This window comes from Uranotaenia lowii, chromosome 2 (assembly GCF_029784155.1).
Source record: "Uranotaenia lowii strain MFRU-FL chromosome 2, ASM2978415v1, whole genome shotgun sequence".
NCBI lineage: Eukaryota > Metazoa > Arthropoda > Insecta > Diptera > Culicidae > Uranotaenia > Uranotaenia lowii.
The window spans coordinates 61,645,051-61,665,469 of record NC_073692.1 but is presented as its reverse complement, the minus strand read 5'-3'; the positions used below and the strand labels follow the sequence as shown (position 1 = coordinate 61,665,469).

Genomic DNA, 20,419 nt, shown 5'->3' with positions numbered 1-20,419 from the left:
GGACAACTCCTTCAGCCTACTTCTGATCCGCAATTCTAAACTTGAAATCGATTGCTCGTCTTTCAAAACACTCATGTGCAAATTTTCATCACAATCCGGTGTATAATAACACCAATATCGCAAAAACATTAATCAATGAATATGGACGACCTCTTTGGCCGACCTCAAACCCTAAATTTGATAACTGTAATCGATTGCTCGTCTCTCAAAATACTAATGTGCAAATTTTCATCACAATCCTATGTATAATAACGCCAATTACGCAAAAACATTAATCAGTGAATATGGACGACCTCTTTGGCCAACCCTTGACCCGAAATTTGATAACTGTTATCGATTGTTCGTCTCTCAAAACACTCATGTGCAAATTTTCATCACAATCCGGTGTATAATAACGCCAAAATCGCATAAACATAAATCAGTGGATTTGGACGACCCCTTTTGCCGACCCATATCTCTAGATTTGATAACTGTAATCGATTGCTTGTCTCTCAAAACACTCATGTGCAAATTTTCATCACAATCCGACGGAAAATAACGTCAATAACGTGAAAACAATATTTGTCTTGTATGGACGACCCCCTTCAGAAGGGGTCGTCCAAAAATCTAAAAACATTTTTCATCTTTCTTGGTCCTAATGAGCATCCATGCCAAATTTCAGATCTCTAGCTCTTAAGACGGCTGAGTATATAGAGGACAAACACAGATAATTGCTTTTTATATATATAGATAATATTGTTTGATTGTTTGTTTGTTCGTTTGTATGTTTGTCTTCAATAGGCTCAGCCGCGTTAAGAGCTAGGGAGCTGAAATTTTGCATGGGTGCTCATTAGGACCGGGAATGATGAAACATGTTTTTAGATTTTCGGATGACCCCTTTTGAAAGGGGTCGTCCATACAACACAAATGTTGTTTTAGCTATATTTACGTTATTATTCATCGGATTGAGATGAAAATTTGCACATGGGTGTTTTGAGGGATGGGCATTTGATTCCAGGTATTAGATTTTGTGTAAGGGGCCGGAAAAAGGGGTCACCCATATTAGATGTTCACTGCTTTTGTGATACTGACGTTATTGTTCATTGCATTTCAATGAAAATTCACGCATGTTGATTTTAAAAGACGGGCAGCCTTCTTCAGGTATAAAATTTTTTATATCGAGTCGGTGAAAGGGGTCGTCCATAATACCTAATCACTGTTTTTGCGATTTTGACAATATTATTTACTAGATTAAGATTAAAATTGCCACCCAGGAAGTTTAAGCGACGTGCAATTGATTTCAGTTATCAAATTGGGTGTAAAGGGTCTGAAAAAGGGGTTGTCCATATTTACTGTTTATGGTTTTAAGATATTGACGTTATTATGCATCGGATTGAGATTAAAAATTCCGCATCAGGATTTTAAGAGACGGTCAATATAATGGATGTTAAAATAAGCACACGGGATTTTTTGAGGTAAGACGATTTGATCCGTATTGTAGTGTTTAGGAACGAACAGGTTGTTCCTGGAAACCCTGTGTGATTAAAAGGCCCAGTAAAAGAATCGCCATGCTTCTTAAATTAACGGCTATTATGTGCGCCCAAAACCCTTCGGCTAATGTCGGCGCCCAGGACGAAGGCTGAAGGGATCGACCCAACGTTGGGTCTGGACTCGATCTCTTTTCCCGATTAACCGCCTCAGAGAAAGGTACTAAAGTAAGCGGCCAGATGGCCAGTGTAAGAAACCTGGAATGGGCATGCCAGAGGCCAGAGTGGCCATAGTTTGTAATAGATTAGAGTAAAATACAGTCCAGTGGTTGTCGATAGAATGTGTGATAGTGTTTTGAATTGGCATGAGAAAATCTGATGATATCATTAAATTCCATCAGGGATAGTCCTGAACATGTAGAATTATGAGTTAGAAGTCAATGCATAGGATCGATGAGAAAAAAATGTTCACAGTTATTTATTGAGAATTGTGGGTATACAATTTCAGATAGTCCTATAACGAAAAAGCGTCATTCTCATGAAGCAGCATCAGTTTTTTCGACATTTTTGTGGAAATTCAGTGCCGGATTAAGCCATCGGGGGGCCCGGGGCAATTTTTCTCGGGGGGCCCCTATGATTCGATTTTTTTTTTCAAATGCTGTCCCAGAGAATATAAAATCTTTTATACGTGTTAAAGAACTGGAGATAAGTTCAGTAAACTGTCTTCAAATAGCCATGTTGTCTGCGTAGAAGATAGTTTCTGGTATCTTCAAATGAAAATTGTAATTAATCACGTGCAAACATTGCGGAATAGTTTAGAAATTTCTAAAAGATGAAAGCTCTGATTTGAGCTACAAATGCAAAATTGAATTCTCATTTTTAAAGAGGCGAACCTGCCAAAGGCTGAAAGTCTCTCTTATAAAGATATAAATAAAATCTCATCTTTTTAATACCCTTATTACCAACTTAAATTCTCTGGTTCAGGAAAAATTACCGAATAGATATTTTAAATGATTTTATATTTATATATTTAGTACCACAATTTAGTTTCTCAAATCTGAATCGTAGTTTCATATCAAAGTTTGAGAAACAAAATATCAATATCAAATAACAAAGCAGAAATTGCATCAAATGAGAATTTCAATTTTATATCTTTGAAAAAATAAACATTTTCATAAGATGTTTATGAATATGATTCGCATCAGATAAAAAAATCAAATTGATATTCTGAATTGATAATTGGCAAAATTTTCATTCGATGGCCTCAAAGCCAAAGGGGTTTGAATGCAAAAATGATCTATTCAAAAAAAAAAAATCAGAATAGAGATTAAATGCTTAAAGCACAAAATCAGTTGTCATTGAAAAAATTCAGATAAGGAATCCATATGAATTCAGTACCTTAAACAAAGATCCTGAGTTCTCAAAATTCAGAAATAATATGAATCTGAACTTCAGTAACTGAAGAAGCAACGAAAGTCTTGAAAATCTCAATGAATTGAATCTGGAAATAGATAAGATTAAAAACATAGAAATATTCATGTTAAGAGAATCACTCAATGATATTAGCAACTCAACTATGAGATCGTTTCTATGATAATTTGAAAACGATCATATGGAAAATGATATGCTGAATTCAGGATACTTACTTCAGTAGAGGATAAAATTTTGGTGAAATCAGTTGAAAATGCTTTAGTTTTGGCGGAATTAGCTGCTATTTTACTGCAGCAGCCATTACTGGGAAAGTTAGCGTAGTAACAAACATTATTATTGTGCAAGACGTTTGTATGTAATGAAAATGAGGAGATGTTTTTTCTCTATTTTACCTGGTATGTTTCGAAAAAAAAAATGAAAATTTCAGGTTTTTTTGCCTAATACCCTTCTTAACTTTTTACGTTTCTTTTTTCGAATTCGGTTAACATTATTTTTGTCCAGATTTCGGGTTTAAAATTTTGAAATTCAATACCAAGATTTTGATATTCTCAACTCGCAAAATTCGGGAGAGCTCATTTCCTTCTTACTCTAGGGAGCCCCCTTAACTTATGTAAGAGAACAACAATTCTACATATTATTTCACGGGGGCCTCTTTTGTTGTAATATTTCAAGTTTTCATTCCGATTTTCTAGTTTTGATTTCTTTTCATAGATTTGTAGTATTATGATTAAAGTAATGTTAAAACTTTTTTTTCACTCGGGGGGGGGGGCCTGAGCCGGGGGGCCCGGGGCAATTGCCCCTTTTGCCCCCCCCCCCCCCTTAATCCGGCCTTGTGGAAATTAAATGGTAAACGTACGAATTGAAGAACGGGGTTTGGAAAAAAAACAGATACGTTGTAAATCCGGTGGTTTTCAATTTTTTTTTTAATAAGAATACTCTTTCTGAATTGTTATTTTTTATTCAGTGTAAGGAATATTAAACTTTTTTCTGAAAATGATAATCTTATTTTATCACATTTTTATAATCGCCTGCGAAGTTCGTACGGGATCAGCTAGTATTCATATATAATTGAAAAAAAAAGTTCAATTTTCCAGTATAATGCTCAAATCCCGTTTTGATAATTATAAAATAATAGCAAGCTTTGAAAAAAAAATCAATTTCAATTTTTTTTTCAACATTCCACATACAATCTTTAACAATCTTTAACTTTTTATTAATTTTTGCCAACTTTTTTTTGATTTTGAACCACTGTGCGGAGGAGCCATAAATTTAACGAAAATCCGATAAACAGAACAAATTTTAATCGCGTTTTTTCGCTTGCTTGTTTTTCTACATGGGACAATCTTGCTTGGAAGGGAACTTTTGAATAACTTTCAAAATAGAACCTCTATAACGCTGAATAGAGCTTTCAAGTGTTTGAAGAAACAAATGTTCTGAAGACACTTTAGAACTAAAATGAAAGACAAAGGCGCTAGGAAAAAAGTTCCACTTTTTGCCCTTTCGGACCACTGTGGGAAGTCAAAAGGCCAGCGCCTCTGGAAGAAACCATTGAACCAAAGCCGCTGGCCTACTACTTGAGAATACTTGGGATATAAATCTTCATCTTAAACTCTAGTCTTCAAATTAGCAACATAACTACGCTTCACATTGACGAACATAACTGGATGTGAATCTAGCAAAGACTTCTCAATGCAAGAATTACCTATGATGAACAATAAAAGACGTTCTATAAACAACTGGCTTCTAAAGTGACAAAAATGTTATAATTTTTGAGCCCCGGAAAATAAGCTCTTATGATCGTTAAATCGTCTTGATCTATAATGTACGCACTGCAACATGATGTAAACATTTTTCCTCAATTTTCACCATGATTAAATTTTTGATGATTCACTATAATCAATTTTAAAAGGTGTTTTACTTAAACTTGTTGACTCGGGGCTAACTGAATTGATCGGGGCACGCTGAGCATTTTCTGCCGTAGAATCAAACAGCGACTTCAACTCGATGAAGTCAACTGAATTATGGAGCTAAAGCTTGACTAGTTTACATTTGACAATTTAGCCTATTGGTAAGGTGTCGTAGAGGTAATCAGCAGACTCGAGCTTGATTCCTGGTCGAAGCGATTTTTTCATTAACCATTCATGATCGATTATTTTGATCTTTGCATTATACGGCTACTGATACTCATCCGCCAAACAAAGCACCAGAAACATAATGTATAAGTGTGTGTGAATTGTTTTTGTTCTACAAACAGACATACATTATTTTGTTATTGCTTGACATTATGCCCCTACAGTGACTGATTTTCAGGTTTCGGCAAAAACTTTAAAATGAGTTTTCAAACGTTTTTTTTCATGTTTCAGCAAGTTAGAAAATAGGCTTTTTTAGTGTCTGAACACGAAACAATGATGTAACTCACATATTATAGCTGTTTTCTATGGTTAAAAAAACGTCCTCCTTAAGGTGCCCAATATGCCCTTATCTTCCCTACTGCTTAACTTTAAAACTGAATTTGACTTACATTGCTGTTGATAGTTCAAACTTGGCGTTCCGGTCATTTTCTCGGTAGTAGTTTCCCGAACTGTGATGGTAACTTGCCGACCGGGTTGCTGGGCGGCGGCATTGGCCGATTGATTACTAAAATTAAGAGAAAAAAAATTGTAACTTGAGCTTGAATATAATCTAGCTTTTACTGGACCCTTACCCATAGGGAACAGCATAGATGGGATTGGCATTGCTCAGCTCATCCAACAAACTATCGACCGAGGGCCGTTTGATGGAATCATTGATGGCGTACGAAGAAGGACTAGTTGTGCCATTGTTTTGTTGATTTTCTGAAAAAGAAGCAAATAACAGTAAGTTGTAATTGAAGTTTGAAAAAAAAGGCATCAATACTCACGTTTCTCAACGATATTCCCGTAGCGGGCACTGCTCAAGTCCTGTAGCAACGAATCGAGCTCCGAGAGGTTTCCGGAAGTGGATCCCGGCAGCTTTTGTGGCGTTCCGGCAGCACGTGGCAGAGAGTTTTGGTGGGGCGTCGTCGAACGCGGCAACGATCCATTGTAGCCGTTGGCGGGCGTCGTCGTTCGTGTTTCTGTGATTGTTTTGGTTTGATAGGATTGCTGGGGAGAAGAGAAAATAAAAAGATAACTGTAAGATAAATGAAAGATAACTGGAGAATAAGGAGAATACATTGAGTTCGAAAAAAAATTACTGCAAAAAAATTCAATCATAAACGTTATACGTTATTCATCTTATCGTTGATTTTTTTTTTTGCAACCTAAACATTGAACTGCCGGATTCCCCGAATCGGAAGCGCGCCTTTATGGCGTTTAAAAACAACGATTACGATGCGTCAATGAATGGTGTTGCTAAGAAAGAATTGGCGAGGAAACAAAAAAACACGCTCAACGCTACTGTGGTGCCACTTCAATCACACAACTTAACTTTTAACGATGTGTCAAAGATATTTGAGCAGAGCAGTGTGAAAGTTGATGCTTTACTTAATCTTTGAGACGACGCCTGGACGAACTTTTGAAATAACTTTGTACTGTTGCCAAATCTATCCTCTTCAATCGCTGCTGATGACATTTTAACGATTGTTTTTCCCGAAGTGATTGTTTTGAATTTTAGGAACTTGAATTGGTTTTTTTTTCTATTTTTAAAGCCAAATCATGACCATTTAAACGAATTATATTTTTGTCCATCCATGTCAATAAAGCATTAAGGCTGGAACAAATTTCAATTTCTACTTTTGTCCGCCCATTCAAAATTTCCAAAAAACCTAAAGGGGGAATAAATTAAGTTTGAAGTATTTTATGTAAATTTCGAAAAAAAAATCAAATATCCGAAAGATTACAAGACCAAAAACAAATATTGGAAGATGGGAGTTATTTTACCTTTTACATTCTTGATTTCATTGAATTTTCGGATAACTTAATTAATTAATAGGTTTTTTTGCAATGAATGCAATATTGTTGCATACGAGCTTTCGTGCGATTTATTACAACTAATTTGTTTTTCGCATTGTTTTTTTATAATCCCCCCTCACGATGTTCCAACTCCGAGTGACAAAAGAAAGATTTAGAATTTGTTCCGGCCTAATTAAATTTAAAAAAAAAATCTGGTCCCACTTATATACTCGAAAAAAAGAACCAAAAACATCAATTTCCTAACTTAAACCAGCTGGCGAAACATCAAGTCAAATTTCTACGTCGTCTGGCCCATTTCCTAATTGCCGCCCATGATTAATTTGCACTCCACACCAATCGTGAAAATGCTCATGACTCATAAAGTAGACGCCAGGTTTGCCAGAGCTTCTGCATACGTATCTCACACCTGAAACGGTTTCTTTTCGAAGAAAATAGGGTGAAATGGGGTCCTTGAGCTACTCAGGAGAGATAAGGGCATGATGGCCAACTTTAAGAAATCACTGGATTGTTTTCAGACACTAGAGCAGTTGGTTTTTTTTCCTGTTGAAAACATTAAAAGTTGACAGTAACGTTGAAAAATGCAGCCACTGTGTGGGGTAAGTTGAGAACACTCTGAGGCATAATGAGCTTTCTTTTAAATATATGCTTTTAAGGTGTAAAGCAAGGTTGACGAAATCACTGAAAAATCGCTAATGTCAGAAAATATTTTGAGCAAATTATCATCACAGAATCTGTGCCACAAAACACAGAATTTTGTAATTTTTTCACAGATTTCACAGATTTCTGAAATTGTGTAGGTACTCAAATATTTTGAAAATTAGTACTGTTTAATGATTCTTAACAAGTTATTTGTTAAATCAATCCAATTTGTGAATGTTTGATATGTTTTTTTTTTGTGAAAATCGTAGAAAAAACATGGTAGAATCTCGTCACAGAATTTTTGGGTGAAATCAAAGAATTAAAGATCTTTTTTTTTTTAAAAAAACAAAGGATTTTTTTCGGCAACCTTGGTGTACAGAGCAACTACAACTATACACATATTCATACATTACACTATTCGTGCACATATTCACACAACAAACATTTTACACTCATGACATAAATTATTTTGATTAGAATATAGGTTGTTCCATTATGTGTAAGCACGATTTTGATACAACCCTGCTCATTCCTGCTCATTTTTGCTGTGTGTTGTTGTTGACACTAAAAACTCTGTGTATCGTAAGCTCCAGTTTTCATAATATTCGTAACAATGAGAAGCATTTTCCCGAAAAAGCACATAAATATCGTGCACAAATCGTGTACTTTCCCTACATTTCACAAAGTGCGTTGGCGAAAATGAAAGAAGTAAAGGGTGATACGGTCAAAATTTGGTCAAGGGAAAACGCGTGTAAATCGGTGAAATCGATTATTTAAAAAATCAAATTAAATTTCTTTTTCAAGTTTAATTAGTATTAAATTCAGAAAAAATATTCAGTTTGGCTTCCGCATTTCTAAATCCAAATTGCCGGGCCTGACGCTTAACCCCTGCTATCAGATTTTGTACAGCCACCTTGTCCACCTTCTTCACTGCAGAAAGCCAGTTTGCCTTGAACTGCTGGTCGTCGTTGGCAGTTTTTTTGGTCTTCTTTAGGTTCCGCTTGACAATAGCCCAGTATTTCTCAATTGGGCGGAGCTCTGGCGTGTTGGGAGGGTTCTTGTCCTTGGGAACCACCTGCACGTTGTTGGCGGCGTACCACTCCATGGCCTTTTTACCGTAATGGCAAGATGCCAAATCCGGCCAAAACAGTACGGAACAACCGTGTTTCTTCAGGAAAGGCAGCAGACGTTTATTCAAACACTCTTTCACGTAAATTTCTTGGTTGACAGTCCCGGAAGCTATGAAAATGCTGCTTTTCAAGCCACAGGTACAGACGGCTTGCCAAACCAGATATTTCTTTGCGAACTTTGACAGTTTCATGTGCTTGAAAATATCTGCTACCTTTGCCCTTCTTTTTGCCGTATGAAACTCCTGTCCCGGAAGCTGCTTGTAGTCGGCTTTGACGTAGGTTTCGTCGTCCATTACCACGCAGTCAAACTTCGTCAGCATCGTCGTGTACAGTTTCCGGGATCGCGCTTTGGCCGTCGTATTTTGTTTATCATCGCGATATGGAGTCACTACCTTCTTGTAAGTCGATAATCCGGCTCGTTTTTTGGCTCGATGCTCGGTTGTAGAGGATACACCCAGCGTATTTGCGGCATCTCGGAGAGAGAGATTAGGGTTTCACTTGAAACTACCGGCAACTCTCTTTGTCGTCTCAGCGGCTTCCGGTTTTCGATTTTCCCCCGATCCAGACTTCCTGGCTGTCGACAAACGTTCCCCAAACACTTGAATTACATTTGTAACGGTTGATTTAGCAACTTTTAGCGATTTTGCCAGCTTTGCGTGCGAGTAGCTCGGATTTTCGCGATGCGCGAGCAAAATTTTGATACGCTGCTCTTCTTCCTTGGACGGCATTTTGACAACTGAAGAGTGAATTCCAAAATCAAAATAGGAGCAACATTATACACACACAGACCTTCAAAATGAGGGGTGTTCAGGTTTTTTAAATGCAAAATTGAAAGAAATACGTCAAGTTGATATTGACCAAATTTTGACCGTATCACCCTTTAGCCATACTAAGATCCATTTTTAATTAGATTTTTGTTTCGTTTCTGATTTAAATTCTTAAGATTCAGGAGGAAAGATCGTAAGTTCAATTGACATACAACATACGATATTACAGTCGGCAGAAAATTTCCTTTAAAGAATTTATAAATTGACACTAACATCTGGCTCGGTTTCATGGAAGAAACAAAAGTTATGATGATTTTTACGAACGAAATGTTAAATTTTCCCATACGAACCGAAAAGTTGAAATTTACGTTACTTAAAAAATCCGCAAAAAAAACATGAATGAACTTTAAACCCAAACTAGCGTTTTAGACATATTGACGATTGTGAAAATTCGAGACAATCATCGATCTTCGATTGTAGGTTGATCATTTCCAGCCCAGTTCAGAAAATCCTTTCCAGACATGCTCTACCTTTTTTTTTTCAAAGTTATAAATCCCTTTATCAGTTGCTTTAAATTTTCCGATGGGTCTAGAAGACTTTTTCGTTAAAAAGTTCTACTTAGAAAGTTCAGTCCATTTTCCTGTTAATGAACCGTTTTCGAAAAATATTGACCACCTATACAAAAAAAACTTGAGAGCTTGTAGCTTTTTTCTAACATGTTCGAAACCCGTCTTGCCAAACAAAATATTCACGAACTGAAAAGTTGAAATTTACTCATGTGAACGTTGCTTAAAAATTCTGCAAAAAAATGGATGAATTTTGAACCAAAACAAAGTTTTTTAGACCCCAAATTTTGAGAAATTAAAAATGATCCTAAATCGACTTGGTCTAATACAACAGTTTCTTTTTCAAACAATTGATTTGTTCGTAAAAAAAAATGAGACCATACAAAAACCATCGATCATCAGGCCATCTTTAACAGTAACTTGATCATTTTCAGCTCAGTTCGGCAAATCCTTTCCAGACGAGTCTAATGTGTTCTGATTGAAATCTTGAAGCTCTACATTTTTTTTCAAGTTATAAATCCCTTCATCGATTGCTGAAAATTTTCTTTTGGATTTCCTTAGTAGTAATCATTCTAGTCCATTTTTCTATTAATGAACCGTGTTAGAAAAATATTGAGACAAAATTAAGACAAAAAAAACTTGGGAGCTTCAAGCTTTTTCGAACATGTTCGAAACCGTCTTATTTCAAGAATAACGCTGAAACCCGTTTTGAGACAAACCTTGTCTTGTAATTCTTGGAGTCTTAATTTTTTTTTAAATACAATCAAACATAAATGTATTTGCCCATGAACTGCAAATAAAAAAAATACAAACTATAGATTTTTCTAAATAAGCACCTCTGTTTGTATAATAGATATGATAATATTACTTGGGAATTCAGATGAGATATGAACTTCATGTTAAAAGAGAATGTTTCACTAAAATTTCCGCTTAATAAATTTATCAACGAGATGAAAACAAACCATTCAGCATTCACATGAGAAACAATAATTTGTTTGAATAGCTAAGATTTGAGTTTCAACAAATTATAACCTCATAGAACTGTGAAATACACAGTTTTTGAGACAAAAAAAAATCAGATTGTTAAAAACACAGAATATGAATCAATTTGGATGTACAACGATTTTCGTCTCACGTTCGCATTTGTTGTCCTCGATGAGCAGACGCGACACTCATCACACGAAAACTTTCTGATAAAAAAATTCTGAATAAATGATTTCAGAGGCGTAACTTTGTGTATCACTTTGAACAATACAAGATTTTGTTCTAAGGAAAAGCTAGTTTCTGACGGTCGCCATTGGCGAATAAAAGTCACCGTATAAAGGACTCTTGCACTCACAAATATCGCAAAGCGATTTATCTTCCTAAAACCAGCCAATATGAACATCAAATTGCCCAAAAAGTCGAACCTGGTGTCTTATTTTCTAATTTGAATTCCTAGACGATGCCTAAGATTATCGTTACTCACCGGACTCGGTGTCTGTTTACTCCGGACACCGTTCAGGCTACCGTATCCTGGAACCGACGATCCACCCCCGCCTCCAACATGCTGCTGACCATGATGGCCCGGAACTGTGTTTTGCAAATCAGCAAGCAAAGCATCTGGAATGTAAACAAGATAGGAAAAAAAATACGCGCTTAGTCGGTGTTGAAAAATTCCAAAAACATGTTGACTGGCATGTGGATGAGCTGGTATGCTCGTCCCATCTTCATCGTCAGTTCGGTCAGCAGATTGTAAATCAATGGGGCTCCAACTTTGAGGTGTTATCTTTTTGCTTTCGTTATCGGTTGTTTAGATGACTAAGACAGCGTGTCTTTCGACAAAAAAAAAAATAGAATGAATGGATTCTACAAACTGCTGATACCAAGAAATAAAAAAAAATGTTTGTACTAAAGTAAGATATTCAAAAGCTCATGTACAGTCAAAATATCATAACAAAACAAAACAAAATACCTAAATAATCTTGACAATTTTCCGCAACACTTTCATACGTTAACACTTGTTCTTCAGGCATTACTAAAATATTTGGTTTATTTTCAATTTTTTCAAAAATTATTTTCACAAAACTATCCCTTAAAACAGATGTGCCTGACTAAACTCAAGGCAAAAATCACACTTCAGCACGTTTCCGAACACCCTTCTTCCAGCTTAATCAGACGTCTAACTTAAGTGGACAGTTTCGAGACCGTTCGGGAGAAAGAGAATTTTACACGGGATTGCCCTTTCAGCACTCGAGAGCAATACTAACTAACTAACTGACGAACCAACCCGCCGCCGTGTATCGTTGCAAAAAATACTAAACCATAAGTCACCCAATGACGACGACGACGAAGACGACGACGGTCTGGAATTGGTCAAAACGAATGACGAGCATGCGAAACGGAGTTATCTACGGAAAATTGCGAGAAAAGTATGGAAGTTGTCTTGATTAATTTGAAAATTTCAAATTGTTTTGGAATCAACATAAATTTTGAGAAATTTTTGATACAATAATGAAGGTGATACAATTTAGATATTGATGCCAATATTTGAAAAAATTATGTCATGAATGTGTAAAAACTTGAAATTATGCCGTTTTTGACATACCATTTATGTGAAGAGTAATGTGAAGAGTTAAATTATTTTGAAAGGTTTCGTCACGTATTTTAAATTAGTCAAAACTCATACAATATACCTTGATATGTTAATAACATAAAATTGTATACTTAATAGAAATAGAAACTATCTTTCAATTACTATTTGTGATGTTTTTGGAAATATGCCAAAAGTGTACTTTGTTCAGATGCTACATTCAATATCAAATTTCTTCTGCTTTCGATGAAATTTTAACAAAAATTCATGATCAAACAAGTTGATTCCACCTGCTAGGTGCTTCAATAAGAATTAAAAAAAAAACCTTTCTCAACCGCTATCTGCGGTGCCGTGCCGTGTTGGATTTCGGTAGGTATTTCGAGAGGGGTAAAGCTGCATGTCCAGTCCAGTCCGTCATCATCCATGAAGAAGCTGCTGAAGGGTTTGCACATTAGCCAATTCCTGACTCATCGAATGCAACCAAGAAAGACGACCGAACTGGAAAAGAGCCAGTCTAGATTTTTTTTTATCAATTCACAGAATATCGTGGTTTTTGTCGTTACAAAAACGTCGTTCGATCTTTGTTTTTTTTTTTTTTTTGAAAAAAAAATTCTATTTTAAAAATAAATTTCTGATTGTCTGTCTATCTGTTCCCTATAGACTCGGAAACTACTGAACCGATTAGCGTGAAACTAGACAGGTGGGGGTATTGGAAGTCGAGGAAGATTCCTTGTATGGTTTTTGACCCCTCCTATTGACAGCCTTTCAAACAAAAGACAAAGATTTGCATAACTCGAAAACCGATAATGCAAATGGTATCAAATTTGACATGGGAGAGTATTTGGATATATTTCCCAAATTATTTGAGATCTCTCCTCTTTCCAGTAGGGTGATATGAAGGGGAGAGAGGGGTTCCCTTAATTTTTTTTGCATAACTGGAAAACAAATCGAGTTAATGGAAACAAATTGAGCATGGGAGGGTATTTGAGTACGAGAAATGTTTTTAAGACCCCTTCAAGCGAATTTAATAAAATATGGCATGGGAAGGTATTTGTATACGAGATATGTTTCTTTGATTGTTATGAAGTCAAAAAACCAGAGCAAAATACTTTTAATAGATGTTTTTCTGGACCGCAAAGTTTTTATTTAACTTAAAAAATTTTTATGAAATTTTTGTGGCTGTTTGAAGTAAAAACTACGATTTTTCACGAAAAAATCCGCCATTTTTTATCTGTAAAATCTCCCCAAAGTAAAAAAAAAAAGAAAAATGTTTAGGTCTGGTATTTTATATGTAGAAAATATGTTCCAAATTTGAAAAGAATCGGATAAGTAGTTTTCAAATGACAATGTCCACGGACTTTGAAAATGTGCTTTCGAGAAAAACGCGTTTGAAGTTTCTGCTCTTGCTTTCTTGCAGTATTAGATAGGAGGAGATAAAGGCCTATAATTTCTACAGTTTTGCTTCAATTGACTTGAAAATTTGACACAACATTCTTGAAATGTTTTACAATAAGAAAATAAAAAAAATAAAAAAATCAATTTTTTGAAACTGTTAGACCCTAACTGATTTTTTTTTCTTGTTATTTTTGTCTTGTTCTTTACCACGTTTGTGGCATAAACAAATGATAGTTTTCTTAATTCTGAACCTTCAAATTATGAATAAAGAATTTCTAACGCAGTTACTCCAAAATTATTTGAAAATATAAAAATTAAAAATTGTATATAGTGTTAAAATTTAAAAAAAAATTATCATAATTTTCATATAAATAGCTTTATTAGCAACTAATTGGTGATTTTAAAATTATTGGATCCTGGAATATCCTGTATGATCCCGATTCTATGAAATTTTTTGAAATAACTAAGTATAATCTCAATGAACTCTTTTTGAAGTTACAGTATATGGTAACTTAAGAAAAATTAAGAAAACAATTTAAAAAAAAAAGATGCCCAACCATGTATTTCAAATATTTCAATGTTTGTCCGGATTGACCTCTGAAGTGAAGGAAAAAGAGTATCTATCTCGTAAAATTACAATTAATTTGGTGAAATTACAATCGCTAGAGTAAAATACGATGCAGTAACGTAGGGTTCAATAAAAGGTCGAATTAACAATAGATTTTTAAAATTTTGATAATTATGATAATTTAAAAAATTTTGTCAATAGTTTCAGTTTCGTCGTTTTGGCTTTTTTGTCGATAAAGTTAAGTGTTCAATTTTGTAATTTTAACCAGTTAAGTTATTATTGACAATTTTGTCAATTTAAAATTTTTATTTCAATTTCATTGAATTTTCGTTAAAATTGATGGATTTGAAAAAATTTAAACAAAACAACAAAATTTGCCAAAACTAGTAAAACTGAAAAAAAAAAATCGAAAAATTTACAAAATTAATAAACAAGATAGCAAAAAATACTAAAATAACATAAATATTAAAATTGACCATAATGACAAAACTAGCATCAATGACAAAACTGACAAAAAGGAGGACATTGTAAGAAATGAAAAAATTGAAAAAAAAATTAAAAAATTATTAAAATGACAAAAATGAGAAAAAAGACAAACCACCACCACCACCAGCGCCACCTTCAACCACCCAATCAAAGTTTTTAGTGAAAAAACTGTTTTCAAAATCATGTTCAGTCCGAAATTGAAAATGAAAATATTGTACAAAAATATTATTGAAAAAATAGTTGGAAAGATAAAAACATAAAAGAGTGATGAGGAGGTTTTATGCCTTTGGGAGAAGTGGCTTGAATTTAGCTCCACTCCCAGGGGCTTTTCCCTGCTCACACACATAAAAAAAAAATGCAAAAAATTGTTTAAAATTACCAAATTGACCAAATTTTAAAAAATACCATTTTGATAAAACCAACAAAATTAACCAAATAAACAAAATTAATAAAACTAACAAAATAAACAAAATTTACATAAATGACAAAAAATAATTTGATCGTTATCGTCATTTTTATTATTTTTGAAATTTTTGTTTTTTTTTTTCAGTCTATTCGTTTTTGTCAATTTTTCAATAGTTTGACATGTTTTAAATATTGACCAATTTTTTATCAGTTTTGTAATTTTCGTCAAATTGACCCAATTTTATATTTTTTTCATTTTTGTTAAATTTGTCAATGCTGTCGATTTTGTCAAATTAGGAAATTTTTTCAATATGGCCATTATTTCAATTTTGTCATTTTTGACGGTTAAGTCAATTTTTCAACTTTTTCTATTGTCAATTGAGTCAATATAGTCAATTCATGAAATTTTTCATTTTTGTCGATTTTGTCATTTAAGAGAATTTTGTTCATTTTTACAATTTTCTAAATTCGATAATTTTTGACAATTTTGACATTTTTGTCCATTTTGTCGTTTTTTAAATTTTTCAAAATCTGTCAACTTTTATAAAAATATCATTAAATTTTCAAGACTGAGAATTAATTGAACATTTGGCAATTGAGTGAGTAATGCTTGGGAATAATTATCCTGAGACCTAAGACCAGAAATTTAACATCTGAGTGGAGAGTAAGTCATGAGCTCTGAGTACAAGGTTCAGAGGGTCTAGGGTTCAGAGTCTAGAGCTCTGATTTATAAGTTTTGAGTGCAGAGTACAGAGTTTATTATTCAGAAGTCAAAGTACAAAATTCAGAATTCTGAGTTCTGAGTTGAAGCTTCAGGGTTCTGAATTCTAAATTCAGAGTTAAAAGCTCTAGGCTCTGTGTTCTGTATTATGAGTTATTCGGTCCGAATTCAGAGTTCTGAGCTCTAAGCTCTGAGTTCTGAGTAATCAGTTAGTTCATAGTTCAGAGCTATAAACTCTGAGCACTAAGCTCTGAGTTATGATATCAGAATTCTGAGTTATTGGTTGAAAGCTCAAATTGTGAAATTCAGAGTTCAAAAGTCACAGTTCAAAGATCAGGGATCAGAATTTGAAGGTCTGAATTCAGAGTACACAGTTTTTTGTTCTGAGTTCAGAGCTAAGAATTCTGAGTGATTACTCATGAGTTTTAAGAGCAATTTGAAATTATACAGTTTCGAATTGATAGTTTTGAGCTCAGAGCTCAGATTTCAGAGTTAAAAGTTGAGAGCTCTGAGCTCTGAAATCTGAGTTATGAATTCAGCATTCTAAGATGTAACTTCTTACTGTTTTTTAGGAATCTAGTGCCCTGATTTATAAGTTTTGTCTTTTGAGTGCAGAGTTCAGAGTTTATAATTCAGAATTCAAAATTTGAAATTCAGATGTTCAAGCTTCAGGGTTCTGAATTCAGAGTTCAGAGTTCAAAGCTCTAGGCTCTGTGTTTTCTGTTATGAGTAATGCGTTCCAAATTCAGAGTTCTGAGCTCTAAGCTCTGAGTTCTGAGTTATGAGTTCGAAGATGACAGTTCAGAATTCAGAGTTCAGATCTATAAACACTGATCACTGATCACTGAGCTCTGAGTTACGAGTTATTAGTTGACAGCTAAAATTGTGAAATTCAGAGAACAAAAGTCACAGTTTAAAGTACATGGATCAGAATAAGAAGGTCTGGATTCAGAATTCAGAGTACAGTGTTTTTGTACTGAGTTCAGAGCTAAGAATTCTGAGTGATGACTCATGAGTTTAAAGAGCAATTCTAAGATTTTGCAGTTTAGAATTGAGAGTTTTGGGTTCAAAGCTTAGATTTAAGAGATCTGAATTCTAAGTTCAGAGCATTGACTACAAGTTCATGGTACAGAGTTTTCAGTTCTGAGTTACGAATTGAGCATTCTAAGATCTAAATTCTAAGTTTTTTGTTTTAAGCTCTGAGATGATAATTCTGAGTAAAAAATTCAGACTTTGCAGTTCAGTGAAAAAATTTCTAAGTGTTCAAGTTTTTCCGAATTCTAATGTCCGACGTCTAGATTCAGAGTTCAGAGGTATTATTAGCTATGATTTCATAGTTCATGATTATGAGATCAGGGTTCAGAAGTTCAGAATTCTGATAAAAAAAGGTCAGCATTAAAAATAAAAAGTCTGCAACTCACAGTTCTGGAACTTAATTTTCCGTTCAAATTTTAGAACAATAAATTGTGGGTATCGAGTTCGGAGTTTTTTTTCAATTCTGAGCTCGAAGCTCTGTATTTTGATTTTAGAGTTTAGAGCTCAAAGTATAGCGTTTAGGTTTCAGAAATTATAATTCATAGTACAGTAAGTTTGATTTATGATTATTAGGTTATATTCTTGAGCTTGAGCAAACTTCAAGTTTAAATCCTTGAAATCCGTCAAATTGATTCCACATTTAAACAATTAGGCATATCTTGAGCCAATTTTTTTCCTTTAAAATTGTTACCATATTTTCCTCATTCTCAATCCTATGCGAAGGCGCCACAAAGGGCGACAAAATTGAATCTTTCAAACGGACGACAACGTGTCAGAAAATATAAATAATGCAATGCGATCTCGTGCGAGCAAGAAAAAAATAGTACACTTTTGTCACCCATCGTGAGTCATGTTTTCGGAAACGGTTTGGTCTTTGTCTGCTTTTGCTAATGGGATTTGAATTTCACAACTGATTTAGGGTAAGTAGTTTCGAAAATGATGATTGTTGAGGATATTCAAAGTATAATTTCAAACTATTTTGAAAGTATGAAAAAAAGGAAAATTGAATTTAATTGAAAAAGTACAGAAACTACCGCAACAGCAGGAGTCCCCAAAGAACGGAACGCTTGCCGGAGAAATGAGATACAAATGTTCCCATTTGCTAAAGTGGGAACGTTCCACAAGTCACTGCCAATCAATCAAATCGAACTGCGACCCCGCAAGACTTGAAGCCGTGCGTGAGATGGATGGGGATTCCACGTTGATTCAAGATTTATGAGTATTTATGTTCCCATTTCGGCCGTCAGAATGAGGCGGATGCATTTCATGTGGAGCTGAATTGATTTTTGATGGTCGCAATCGTAATGTCCTACTTTTCACTTTTAAAAGATTTACGTTAGCATTGTATACTTTTGAAAAAAAAAAAATTATTTCCATAAATGCATTTCTCATCGTTTTTTTTTTTCAATTAAGCCGAAGTTCAGAAAATTGAAAAAGGTGAATTTTAGGTAAGTTCAAATCTAAAATTGCTCTATCCTTGCCTAAAGTATTGTTATCAAGGTTTGAAAATTTGAAATGAATGTAACAGTTCTATTTGTTCAACTGTGTTGGTGTTGTTGGTGTTCACATTGAACAGCTGCAAAGTGTCAAAGGTGCAAAGCGAAGGGACAATTCATTCCATTATCTAAGACTAAAAATTGTACATTGAAAGACAATTTTCGATTCATTGCTATTATCTGAACACCAGCCAAAAACAATTTGAACAATTAAAATTGGAACCCGCAGTCATTACTTGTGGCTCGTTTTGTAATAATTTTGTTAAACTAAACACCTAAAAAACTTTAATGAGAAAAAAACTAAAACAATGACAAATGATAACAAAAATTATAAGATTCACAACAACCACGAAAATAAAAAAAGATAAAAATAACTCAATTGACAAAAGTGACAAAAATGACACAAATGACGAAAATGCAAAAATAACAAAAATTATCAAATTACAAAAACTACAAAAATGACAAAAATAAACTTATTATGAAAAAATTACAAAAATTACAAAATTACAAAAATTAAAAAAATTACAAAAATGACCAAACTACAAAAATGATCAAAATGACAAAAATGACAGAAACGCAAAAATGTCAAAAATGATCCACAAATGACCCAAAAATGACAAACAAGACAAAAATGACAAAAATAAAATGACAAAAATGCTAAAATGACAGAAATGACCAAAATGACGAAAAAAACTAAAATAAGAAAAATAAGAAAAACAACATACATTAAAAATATTAAAAATTCACAAAAATTTAAAAAACTATGAAATTGATAAAAATGGCAAAATAACAAAAATGACAAAAACAATTAAATTGATAAAAATTACAGAAATGACAAAAATGATAAAAAATTACAAGAATGACAAAAAAATAACAAATATAACAAATATTAGAAATATAACAAATATGAAAAAAAATGTCAAATATAATAAAATCAATAAAAATAACAATAATGGCAAAAATGAAAAAATAACAAAAATGACAAAAATGACAAACATGAAAAAAATGACGAAAAAAAAACAAAAATTACAAAAATTAAAGTAATTTTTATCATTTTTACAATTTTCGTCATTTTTGCCACTTTCGTCATTCTTTGTCCTTTTTTTCATTATTGTCATTTTTGTTAATTTTTTTTAATTTTGTCATTTTTGTCAGTGGTGTCCTTTTTTCATTTATTTTCATTTTTGCCAAATTTTAATCATTTGCGTCATATTTATCACTTTTGCCTTTTTTGTCATTTTTGTCATTGTTATTTTTCTCAGTGATGTCATTTTTGACAATTTGATAATTTTTGTCATTTATGTCATTTTTGTTATCTGTGCCATTTATTTTATTTATTGTCATTTTTTCCAATATTTCAATTTTTGTCATGTTTGTCATTTTTGCCATTTTTGTTATTTTTTTCCATTTTTTTCAAATGTTCCTCATTATTGTCAATTTTGCAATTTTTGTCATTTTTGTCATTTTTATCATTTATGTCATTTTTGTAGTGTTTGTAATTTTTGTAGTGTTTGTCATTTTTGTAATTTTTGTAATACTCATTTTTGTCATTTTATGTAATTTTCATCTTTTTTTTCAGTGGTGTCATTTTTATCATTTTGATTATTTTTGTTGTTTTTTTTTTTATTTATGTCATTTTTGCCAATTTTTTAATTCTTTATATTTTTTTTATTTTTTCATTTTTTAAGATTTGCCCGTTTTTTGCTTTAATCATTTGTGTCATATTTATCGTTTTTGTCATTGCTGTCAGTTTTGTCAGTGATGTTATTTTTGTCAATTTGGTCATTTGTGCCATTTTTGTCATTTAAGT

General features: G+C 33.4%; 1 protein-coding gene across 1 annotated transcript in view; it reads right to left on the bottom strand.

Annotated features, from left to right (window-relative positions):
• Nucleotides 1-20,419, bottom strand: part of LOC129747563 (paxillin-like) — a 76,394-nt gene that overhangs the window by 41,935 nt on the left and 14,040 nt on the right. Inside the window, exons 2-5 of the mRNA XM_055741844.1 lie at nucleotides 11,400-11,533; nucleotides 5,797-6,019; nucleotides 5,602-5,731; nucleotides 5,419-5,534 (exon numbers count right to left, since the gene is read on the bottom strand). Coding sequence (XP_055597819.1) covers nucleotides 5,419-5,534; nucleotides 5,602-5,731; nucleotides 5,797-6,019; nucleotides 11,400-11,533 — 603 coding nt within the window. The remainder of the gene's footprint in view (nucleotides 1-5,418; nucleotides 5,535-5,601; nucleotides 5,732-5,796; nucleotides 6,020-11,399; nucleotides 11,534-20,419) is intronic.